Below are 12043 nucleotides of genomic sequence, written 5' to 3' on the forward strand. Positions count from 1 at the left end.
CCATGATTTCAGATCTGAAATTATTATGTTGTCACCAATATATGTGTGTTTTAGATCCGATCTTGCAAGTTGTAGTTACCTACTATGTGTTATGATCCGGTAACCCCGGAGTGACAATAACCGGAACCACTCCCGGTGATGACCATAGTTTGAGCAGTTCATGTGTTCACCAAGTGCTAATGCGTTGGTCCGGTTCTTTATTAAAAGGAGAACCTTAATATCCCGTAGTTTCCTTTTGGACCCCGCTTCCACGCGGGGGATGGACAATAGATGTCATGCAAGTTCTTTTCCCTAAGCATGTATGACGACACATGGAATGCATGCCTACATCACATTGACGAACGAGAGCTAGCCACATATCTCTCCGTGTTATAGATGTTGCAAGATGAATATTATCCAAACAAATCATCGACCTATTTCCTACGAGTTTGTCCTGCTACTGTTGTTACTTGTCTTGCTCTGCTGCTACTGTTGTTACTTGTCTTGCTCTGCTGCTACTACTGTTACTTGTCTTGCTCTGCTGCTACTGTCGCTTGCTATTGTTGCTACTTGCTACTGCTGTCACTACTGTTGTTCTTTGCCACTGCTATTACTCGTTACACTGTTGCTACCTGCTACAATACTTTTTCTCGCGCCGTTGACGGGAAAGAATATTTTCCGTCCACGGGCAACTTCTGGCGCCATTGATACGACAGTTAGAAATAGTCTGCCTTATCAACAGATCGTTTCTGACACCGTTGTTATCAAACTACTTTGCTACTGATACCTTGCTTGCAGATACTAATCTTTCAGGTGTGGTTGAATCTGACACATTCAGCTGCTAATACTTGAGAGTATCCTCTCACCTCCTATAGGCGTATCAACAAATTTGGGTCGAATACTCTACCCTCGAAAAGTGCTACGATCCCACGCGATGGTGGGCCGTGAACAACATTGTTCTAGTTTCGATTGCCGGAGAGTGCTATTAGCATTCTTCTGGTGCCGTTGCAGGGGAAGGTGTGCTATCACAGAGTCACTCCTATACGCAAACAACTCCCTTACTCGAGTTTGTGTTTCAGTCACTCACCGACCCACTATAAGCGAATCATGAACATATTACAAACCTTCAAACGTGAATCCTTCACGTGTGCGCCTCATGAAAGTCACCTTAGGATAGCACCATGTCAACATACAACTCACATCAATAACATCATATTACAATTAACGCGTTGGACAAAAGAGATATACTCAAACATCATAGGATAGACACACATCATTGGATAATAATATATAGCATTAAGCACCATGTTTGAGTCAATATTACATCGGGGAGAAGAGGGTTTACACCGCTGCATAGAGAGGGAGGGAATTGGTGGTGATGGCGGTGAAGTTGTTGGTGTAGATCGTAGTCACGATGGTTGCCCCGGCAGCGCTCCGGTGCCACCGAGAGAGAGGGAGAGAGAGGCACCCTTCTTCTTCTTCTTCCTTGTCATCCTCCCTAGGTGGGAGGAGGGTTTACCCTCAGGTCCATGGCTGCCATGGATCTGGGAGGGCAACAGCCCCTACGAGATTGGATCTCTCTCTCTCTCTCTGTCTGTTTCTCTCCTGTTTTCGCTTCTCTTTTCTAGGCCTTCACCATTTCTCAAAATTTTGAGGGGATTTTTAGAGCGAAAATATCTTTCTTGCGGCCAAAGGAGAGCTCCAACCGACTTAAGGGATAGCCACAAGCCATCAGGGAGTACCCCCAGGCCACACCATGTTGGCTTTTGGGGCCCTCGAGCATCGTCTTGCGTTGATTCCGACTCCCAAAATTCACGTATATTCCAAAAAATTCATAATTATTTCTCGCGTTTGGACTTTGTTTGATATGGCATTTCTGCGAAACAAAAAACACAAAAAAACAGGAACTCGCACTAGGCACTGGATAAGTTAGTCCCAAAAATAATATAAAATGTTGCCAAAAGTAGATGAAAGTTATAGAATATTGGCATGAGACAATCGGAAATTACAGATACGACGGAGACGTATCAAACCCTTAGCGAACTAAGAGCGGTAGTAGGAAGCTGTACTATCTCTTTTCTGCGCTAGTACCGCTCTGGGTAGCGGTAGTACTGCTTAGGTGGAACTGCCTTCTTCCCTCCTTCGTCTTTGTGTTTGTGGGCTACTGCACTGAAACCCCCGCAGTAGTACCAATCGAGCGACACTACAGCCTCTTAGCCTCGTGCTATTGTATTGTGTGGCTCACTCTGCCACCCAAGCGGTAATACTGCTCTCATGAGTGGTAGTACCGCTTGTGTGCAGGCTCAGGGGGTAAAGGTTGGGTTTTCCCCTCCAATAAAAGGGTTCTTCTTCCCTGTTGAACCTTATCCTTTGAGCTCGTGTCTGCCCCCCATTGTTGACCTTCTTCGATCTTGATAACTCTCAATCCCTCCTATGATTCTTGCTAGTTCTTGAGGGAAAAGAGAGAGGAGATCTAGATCTACATTTCCACCAATCACTTCTCCTCTATGTGAGGGGAACCCCTTGGATCTAGATCTTGGAGTTCTTTGTGAGATCCTTTTTCTTCCTCTCATATTCCTCCATAGCTTTTGTTGTTGTTGTGGGATTTGAGTGTGGTGGACTTGACCACTTTGTGTGTTCTTGCCATTGCATTAGTTGCATCAGTTTCAGTTCTCCACGGTGATACGTGGAAGTGAAGTTTGAGAAACTTATTACTCTTGGGTGCTTGGTACCCTAGAGCTTGTTCTTGGATGCTTTGGCATCATAGATGCTTGGTGGTGCCTCGAATCTCAATCGTTATGCTGTAAAGCTCCGGGCAAGTGTTGGGATCTCCAATTAGGTTGTGGAGACTGCCCCAAGCAATTTGTATGGGTTCGGTGACCGCCCCAAGGGTTGCCATTTGTACGGGTTCGGTGACCGCCCTCATGGGTCCCTTAGTGGAATCACGACAACTTGCATTGTGTGGTGGAGTGAGGAGATTACGGTGACCCTAGTGGCTTCTTGGGAGTATTGTGCCTCCACACCGCTCCAAGCGGAGATTAGCATCCACAAGGGTGTGAACTTCGGGATACATCATTGTCTCCGCGTGTTCGGTTATCTCTTACCCGAGCCCTTTACTTATGCACTTTACTTTGTGATAGCCATATTGTTTCTTGTTATATATCTTGCTATCACTTAGTTGTATATCTTGCTTAGCATAAGTTGTTGGTGCACATAGGTAAGCCTAGTTGTTTTAGGTTTTGTGCTTAACTAATTAATCTCTAGTTTTATTCCGCATTTGTTCAAGCCTAATCCGTAATTGTTTAAAGCGCCTATTCACCCTCCCCCCTCTAGGTGTCATCCACATCCTTTCACTTACATCATTTGGGAAGTTTACTTCTTAATACTAGGGTGTATGAGCAGTTCTCATATTGTGTAGGCCATTGTACAAAGTTATTTCCTGAATTTATATTGAACGGTGACTTCTATGAGAGTAACCATCTCAATCCTTTTTCTAAAGTTGTCACAAGGCTCTTGCAGTAAAGTGATTTTTGCTTGGTCAATATGTTTTCTTTTGAATATTTCAAGAATGAATTAGTTAATGCTACAACAGCGATCCACCCTTAAAAATAAGTACAAATATGTGACAAGTGAAAAAATAGGTAGTACTATTAGCTTCCAAACATTTGGACTAATGTTCTATGTCCAATTTGATTTGGACTAATGTTTGGGAATCATAGTGGTTGACGAAAAGGTGCGACACGTCAAGAGAAACTTTAGTGCTTGTTGTAATGTGCTTGAGGCATTTTTCGCCTTCTGCACATAGGAACGCACATGCATTGTTCTAGTTATATAGCAACATTTAACACTAAAAAGTTATAGATACATTGAAGACGTATGAGGCTGCGCACGAGTTTCCGTGTGCGGGAAACATAACATAATTTGAATTTTAAAGTAGGTTCTCTCTTGCCATGGGATGGATTCTGGGTCCATATAGGCTAGTGCACGTGAGTTGATTCCCATCAAATCTCCACATCGTGCCCCCACTTTATAGCACGTCTTTCCTATTGATTCAAACAAATCAAAGACTGATAAGATGTCATCTCTTTTCCTCATTTCGACTGGGGGGCTCCGTCCATGTGTGGTTGTCTTTGAATGTACTATCTCATTGATTATAGACTCAACCAGATGGTTAGATCACTAATCTTTTTTTCATCGACACCAAAATCACCCAGGAGCAATTATATCCCTTCAGCAAAAAACTGGTAGTGTGCACTCATTGATTTTGAGAGGGTTGAAGGAGCTTTGGCTAGTGAGCATGGAAATCATTAGTGCACTATTGGTTGACTACCTTGACCCAATCTAGAGGACTCCACCCACACATCCTCCTCCAAATAGACCGATGACCGAAATAGACGTAAGGATATTGGAATGATGTCAAGTTGATTTAGTTGTCTCGGTATCGCTCACAAGGGCTGTGACAAGGAGATTGGAGCAATATTGTTGATGTCGACTATGTCTTGGTTTCTGTCTCACATGTTTCGCTCTTTGGTGATCCTTCACTTCTTCCTCGTTGGCCCAACAATAAAGTAGTAAACCAACAATGTGCCTTACGATGTGCCCTCAATCATAATGTGTTCAATAGTATGCGGTACTTATGTACTAAGGCGACCAACTCATGCGACTCTCTAAACCCCTTGTTTGATCTTATAAGGCTTCTTCACAAAAATGCGGAAAAAACACAGATAGAGGAGACTTCCTTATTTGACTTTTCAACTGCGCCTTATATGAGTTTTCAACTGCGTGATTGTTTCTCATTATTCATTGGTTTCATATTATTTGATGCATAGTAATATCCTTACATGATCAATAAGGTCATATAGTAGGTCTAAAAGTATTACATATCCATTTGTTTTAGGAAGAGGAAGGGGTGTTCCCCACCTGAATATATTACTCAAAGGACCAATGGCATGAGTTGGTTACATAGAGATATCAACACGCTAGGAGACGTACAAACGCTAGAAGTTGGTGGTAGCCTTCCGACCCACTTTTCGCAAGCTGGTGGGACCAAATAGTAAAGTTGTTGATTATGTTCTTGATTGTAGCGGAGTTATGTTAGTCTTGGTTTCGAAAGATGAGCGCATTTTTTGGCATACCAAATCTTCCAAATGTTTGTGGGCAACTCTGAATGGCTTACTTGTCAAGGAAGAGGAATCAACATCGTAGTTTTGCAAATGTTGTCGAGGTCATCTTGAGTAGGAGTGTCTAGATCAAGCCATTCTCAAATCCTAATGGATAGGGGGCACTTAAGGAAAATATGCCTCAACCTACTTATGCAACAAGACTTTAGCATACTAATGCAGATTTTATTTTGGCCTCTCGGGTGCCAAACAAGGTCAAAGTCTTTGTGGAGTTACTCTTCCGCAATTGGATAAACATCTGAGCCAACTCACACCACAATCATATTATCAAATACAATGACTGCCTAGGATTACAAATTACAATATCCGCTTATGATTTCTATAATGTGATATTGTCAACAAAATGAACTCACATGCTTGTATGCTCTCGAGCAAGTAAGAAAAACGCACACCTGCTAGGAACATAATCTTCTCAACGGAAGATTTCAGCAAAATACAACTTCCTTGATATGCAAGAATCAATTGAACACACACTCTCATTCATTTGAGTGAAACATAATTACATGACATGGCAATATAAACACCTAAACACGGACGCAAAAGAAGCATCCATTAGTCGGGAGCACAAAAGAACCCATGATATATGTATACATTAGGAAGAACCAAATGGATTGTACAACGTCAAGGAGGAACCAAATGAACATCGAGGTAGAAGACATGTTACAAGCGTCATATGTAGGTCTGCTTGGACAACTTGAAACCCGAGATGAGAGCCGAGAGCGCGAGGCACACAAAGGCGAAGAAGGCCATGCTAATCGACGCAGCGGACGAGTCGGTGAACACGTTGTCCGATCCCTCGCGCATGTGATTGGTGATTGGGATCGCGGCGGACAGCGCAGACATCAGAAGGTACGCTGTTACCTGTAGGAGCAAGAGAAACCCATTTTGGTAAGTATGGTTACAATTCTCTAGGAATTTATATATGATGAAACATCACAAAGTTTAATGTGTTTTTGCTTCGAGGTGAGAAACACTGCATAGGAGTCCCTTATGTGGTGAATGTGTGTGACCCTATCATTACCGGTTCTACCACGCAATGTTCTCAGCGAACGCGGGATAACTATGAGAACATCACAATTGTGAATATTCATAGTACATCCTCTGCACACAAAAATATATATATACATAGTATATATAAAGTTTAAAATAATAGACCACGACAAATAGCGGCATCCATAAAACAAGCTAAATATATGCTATAGCGCTGCTAAGTGACATTATATCCTCAAAACAAGCTAAACTAATGTTATAGGGCTTTTGATTCAAAGGAATCACATAGGATCTTTAAACGATTTGTATCCTTTGGATTTTCTCCTATGATGGCCGTTTGATTCGCATGGTTGGAATCCTTACGGATTTTTCGATAAGATTCATTTATACTACATTTTGGAGGAATTCATCCCAACGACTTTGTAGAATTTCTTTTTTTTCTTGTGCTATCAAATATTCCTCCATCCAAGTTACGGTAGTTTTACTTGTGTAGGATAGAGGAGGACATACATTCGAATCCTGCATTTTTTTTACTATTCCCGCATTTTGAGAATTATGCGAATCAAAGAGACCCTAAATTGTATATAAATGCTGTTTAGTGGGACCCACTAAAAACATTATAGCATCGCAATTTAAAACTTTGAGTATGTATCTTTCAGAAGAATGCCGCTCTGTATTCACATGTCAAACGACAATTGGTACCAATAAGGTAACATATGCGCGTTGACTTGTCCTGATCGACTGGTAAGGAATGATATGAAGAGGAAGTGCGGAGCGCCATGTGGACGCATTAGGTCATGGACGGGTACAATTTAGCTGAAGAAACGGGCTAGAATTCCAGCACACAACAGCTTGCGCGACTAATAATAATAATCCACCTATCTCTTTCTGTAAGCTATAACAATTGTCCCTGACGACGTGCTATGCATCATAGAGCTTCTCATCCACCAAATTAACCACCAGCTTAATTAACCCTCAACGAGCAATATACTCTGCCAAGCACGCAGAACATTCTAGATACCTAAATTACCAGTATGTTTTGCTTTTCCTATCGTGCAAGCAACCACCTTCGAGACAGTTCTCACACTTGCCTCGGACAAATGGCAAAGAGGCAACAAGAATTGCCGAGGCAGAATTCATCGGCATATTATATGCCAAAACGCCAAGGCTGCATTGCTGCTGACCTGATCCCCGGCGAAGTCGACGAGCAGGCCGACCTTGCTCTGCAGGTCTTGGGCGCCGGTGAGCCGGACGCCGTGCCGCACCAGCTGCAGCGTGGTGTAGATGAACGCCAGCAGCCCGACGGCGACGATGTACCTGACGAGCCAGCAGCCGACACGTACGCACAAAACGTTTATTAGTTGATTACGCTCACACGCAACGCAATTACCGCCGGCTTGCGGGGTCAATGAAGTGCGCGCACGGCACGGGCAAATGGCCGGAGGAGGCGCACCTGTACTCCTCGTAGTGGTCGAACTGCCTCCAGTCGCCGTGCTCGTTGGCGACCATGACGAGGAAGGCGAGCAGGGAGAACGCCCACGCCGCCGCCCGCAGCGCCGACCCGGATTTGTCCAGGAGGTCCTGCCGCCGCCAGCGCCCGACGATCGCGCCAACCGCGCCTCCGCCGCCGGCGGCGCCGGGGGGCCCTCCGGCCTTCTCCACGTCGACGGCGGGGGCGTCGGCCATGGCGTGCGTGCTGGTGGTGGGAACGAACGTACGTACGCGAGGCTTCCTGGGATTTGGAGTGGAGATATGGGATGGAATCGGTTCAGTTCAGTTGGACCGGTTAACCGATCGGTTTGGTGCCGGCTGGCAAGTTATTATACAGCGAGGCGAGCAGAGAGTGCCCGCCATTTTGGGCCGGCAAAGGATCTTCTGCGCCATCGTGTGAGCCAGGTTACAAGTACGAGGTTAGAGCATCTACAGCCCGACACGTCATATCCTCTTCAAACGTTCGAAATGCTCTTCCAGTTACTGTTCTGTGAAAAAAAGGTCAGACCCAACTAAATCCCTCATTTCCTTCGTAAACGATTAGACTGATCGACACCCTTAAATCCGTCTCATATTTAGGAACGGTATGAGGCTGCCCGATCGTGACCGGGCACTTCCACATGAACCCACATGCAACCAGTCAAATATTTTTTTTCTATGTGCTCTCTTTCTCTCATGCCCTACATCGGCAGAGGAGCTGGCAGTCGCGTGACGTCAGGCGAGGGCGCAACCGTGCGGCCCGTCGAGCGCGGGCGTGCGGAGCGCGGCCGTGGCTGTGGTGGGTGCGGTGCCGTCGAGCGTGCGGGCGCGTGGGCCGCGGGCATGGCCACCGGGGCAAGCGGAGGCGTGGTGCCGCCGAGCGTGCGGGCGTGGCCACCAGGGACGGAGCGAAGTCTGAAATAAACCTTGAATTTATATGCTAGTCGAAATCGAACCCTCAACTTTGAATCCCTGAAGTATGTACCCTCTACTCTTTGAGCCCGGTGATTTTTAACCTTGAACCTGCTTGACGCGCTGGGAAAAGATCATTCCCGCTCAGGATTATATGAAACTCTCACTGACATGCAGACCCCATTGTCATATTCATCTTGATCTTTCCTTTTTGCGTTGTATTCATCTTATTCTTTAGTCCATGCTAGAGTTGCGATGGCCTAAAAAAAGAAAAAAAACATTTGAAGCGTTTTGCAGATCATTATGGTCCTTGATCCATGTTAGAGTAATAAAGAATAAATAAATCTTAAAATAAAAACGATCCCTTCTGCTTTCTTCTTCCTGCTCCCTTTGTTTTGCCCAAAACTGAACATCTGATCCATCAAACCCATGGCCAAAGACAGTGGATCTGTATGCAGCTTAGCCAAAATGAAATCTCCATACTCTCTTGTGATCACGCATCCCATTTTCACCATTGATTAGATCTTCTAAAGTTTCACTTTCTAAGCTCGGATCTTGATGGGCAAGATAAAAGGAGAGACATGAATCATGGAGTCCACTTTGCCTTCAGCTTGCAGGTGGTGGAGCACCTGTTGGAGGGCCGACGACCGCGCTGCTTCCTAGGCAGCGGGCTCATTCCTTCCCTCCGATGAGGTGGTAGTGACAAGCTCGGCGGCGACGAGCAAAGATCTAGCAGCTCTGGCTTGCATCGATACGGAGCTCAACGGCAGTAACTATTTTTTGCCGGTCGTCGTTGCAGCTTTATAACACCTATAGTATAGTGCAGAGCTGAGCTCCTCTTTGCATCTCCGTCATCGACCACAAGAAATAGAGGCAGGCAAGAGGAGACCACATACCACACACCCACGCATGGCTGCGGACAGCAAGATGCAGAGCCAGATGCTGGCACCAACGGCCGGTAGCATCGGCGAGGAGAGGCACTGGAGGCGGACAGAAAGTGGCTGGAGAGCATCCTGAGCGACAAGTTGGTGCCGTGGGCATGGCGGGCAGGCGTTCGCGGAGCCGGCGCAGGTAGCGTGCTTGCCGCCATGGCGCCCCTGGAACTGAAAAAGTGAGAAACGGGCTACAGAAGAGAGATAGAGATTGGAAGCACAGGAGGAGGAAGATGAAATTGACGTGTGGGGCCGTGCAGTCAGTGAGAGTAGAGATTCATCCTGGCTGGGATCATCCTTGTCCCGGTACGTCAAACATGAATTCACAGGCATAAGGTCAGGATTGACCGGGATTAGTAAGTATGGGGTATCAATTTCAAGGATTTGAAGGTCGAGGTTTAGTTTTGACGGGTTGTATCAGTTTAAGGTTTTTTCAGACTTTACCCCCAGGGGCGACAGGGCGCTGCGACCGCCGGTCGCGGGCAGGGGCGTGGGGATGCGGCCGTGAGCATGACATAGACGTGTCGGGCATGCGGCACGGGGGCGCGAGCATGGCACGTGCGTGACGGGCCCAAGAGCGCGAGCCGGGCACGGTCGCGGGGAGCACGTAGGGGCGTGGGTGGTCGTGCAGCCGCCGCAGCGCGGAGGTGGGCGTCGACAGGCGAGCGGTGCAAGCGAGCAGGGGCGCAAACGTGCTGTGGTGGTGTTGTTGACAATGTGCTCGTTGAAATGTGTGAAAAAAAATAAAGGATGAGAGCATTGGACATGGATAAATGCAAGCAAATATGAAGGATTAAAACGAATACGTCTGGATAATGACTCAATGTATCCACAAATGTTTGAAGGACGGTTTAGATGCTTTTAAAATACAACTTTTGACTACAATATATACTTCCTTCGTTTTATAGTATAAGAGCCCTTTTTAAGATAGCTTGATTTTGTGGGACCCAGGGAGTAATATTTTACATCGAGAATGTAAAAGCAATATCATGTTGTCGTGGAATTCATAACATGGTGGCTGCAACTTTCTTTTTCCAAGAACAAGCGTATTGATATATTAGGATAGACTCGTTAAATGTCCGTGCGTTGCCACGAAACAACATAATAATGTTGCATTGGTTGTATTTGTTCCATCAGCTTCATCTTTTCTTTCGTTGGTTCAAAATTTTCTCGACACACATCTTATTTATCTTACCCAGGTAAGACAACCTCTCCTCTAGCTTCAGTGTCATTACACTACTTTATTTCATATAGTTTCACTATGAAATGACAAGGTAGCTCTTATTTGTCATTCCATATTTTTATGGATTGGTAAGGTTCATATGTAGGTGTATGTTTTTCAAGTATTTGGATTTTGGACACCCTGTGATTTTCTTGAGTTGAACGTATTGTCATTATCTGGTCAAAACGAGCGTTGCATAAAGCCATAAACATACTGGTTTTCAAAGATGAAAACAAAAAATGCATGTATCGAAATCGGATAAGGATATATAGAAACTGAAGAGATTTTCATTAGTACATGCTTGTCCACCAAATGGATTTTTAACCGGAGACATGTGAGAAATAATCTAAGTGCACACCGAATACCATAACATTTATTTACAAAGTCATAGAGTGAAATTTTCAGACCAAGTATTGAACCAGTTGGTCTTCTTTCAAAATTCATTCACAAACTCAAAATAGAAAGATAATGGATATGCAATTCACTGTACATATTACACAAGACTTCGCTCAGATAGTCCTCACCTTCTACCACTTTCTTTGCCTATGTTCGATGCACTGGCCCTGCTCGAACAAAATTTGCAGGTAAGTGCAAAGAGGGGTGCCATAGAGAGTTTAGAAAAATACCTAATAGATAATACAAGCAAAAGCCTCAAGCTCTATAGTAAACCCCACGAAGAGTGACAAATAGGCCTTTGATTTCATCACACATGGGGTGAGTTGAATCAACAAGTGAACCATCTACAAGCTCTCTCTTCCTCAACTAAAAAATGCACAGAATGACTCAAGAACATAAATCATGTGAACTATCAAAATGTACCCATGAGGTTTAAACTCCCACCATCCAGCTCGCCAGCCCACCGGTCATCCACGGTCTTGGGCATCGCACCCACGCCGTCGTAGCCACCGTTGTCCCCTGACACCACTTCCTTATGTAGCCGCATTTGCATGCCAGTGGAAGTTGCATAACTTGTCATCAGAACTCATGATTTTGTCGATTACATGTGATTTCTAAGCGTTCTAAGCGCATGCGGTAAGAATACAAGTTGGGGTTGGTTGGTTACCTTCTGCAACTTGAAGCTGCTCTCCCCAACTTGGATGGTAATATCGCTTGGGAATTCTTAAGAACGGATCATGCACGAATCAGTTCAAAAAGTTATAAATACCATCACAAAATATAACGCACTCCATGGGTAATCAAACTAAGCTTCACATGTAGGAGCGGATTAATATCAGAGAATTAGATATGACCAAATGAAGCTAGTAATTAGCAGGACTAAAGTTTATATTACGCCTGCCTTCCTTAAGTCATAGTTGACGGTAGGGACTCCCTCTCTCATCGCTTTGGACATGGATACA

The 12043-nt window shown here is 45.0% G+C and overlaps 1 protein-coding gene across 1 annotated transcript; it reads right to left on the reverse strand.

Moving 5' to 3' along the window:
• Positions 1-5617: 5617 nt before the first annotated feature.
• On the reverse strand, positions 5618-7990 carry LOC123411038 (CASP-like protein 4B4). The gene is made up of 3 exons (XM_045103964.1): positions 7603-7990; positions 7334-7466; positions 5618-6020 (listed from the first exon to the last, which is right to left on the reverse strand). The coding sequence occupies exons 1-3, from the start codon at positions 7833-7835 to the stop codon at positions 5829-5831; spliced, it is 558 nt and encodes a 185-aa protein (XP_044959899.1). The 5' UTR covers positions 7836-7990; the 3' UTR covers positions 5618-5828.
• Positions 7991-12043: the final 4053 nt, after the last annotated feature.

The sequence above is a fragment of the Hordeum vulgare genome, chromosome 1H, assembly GCF_904849725.1.
Source record: "Hordeum vulgare subsp. vulgare chromosome 1H, MorexV3_pseudomolecules_assembly, whole genome shotgun sequence".
NCBI classification, from domain to species: Eukaryota; Viridiplantae; Streptophyta; class Magnoliopsida; order Poales; family Poaceae; genus Hordeum; species Hordeum vulgare.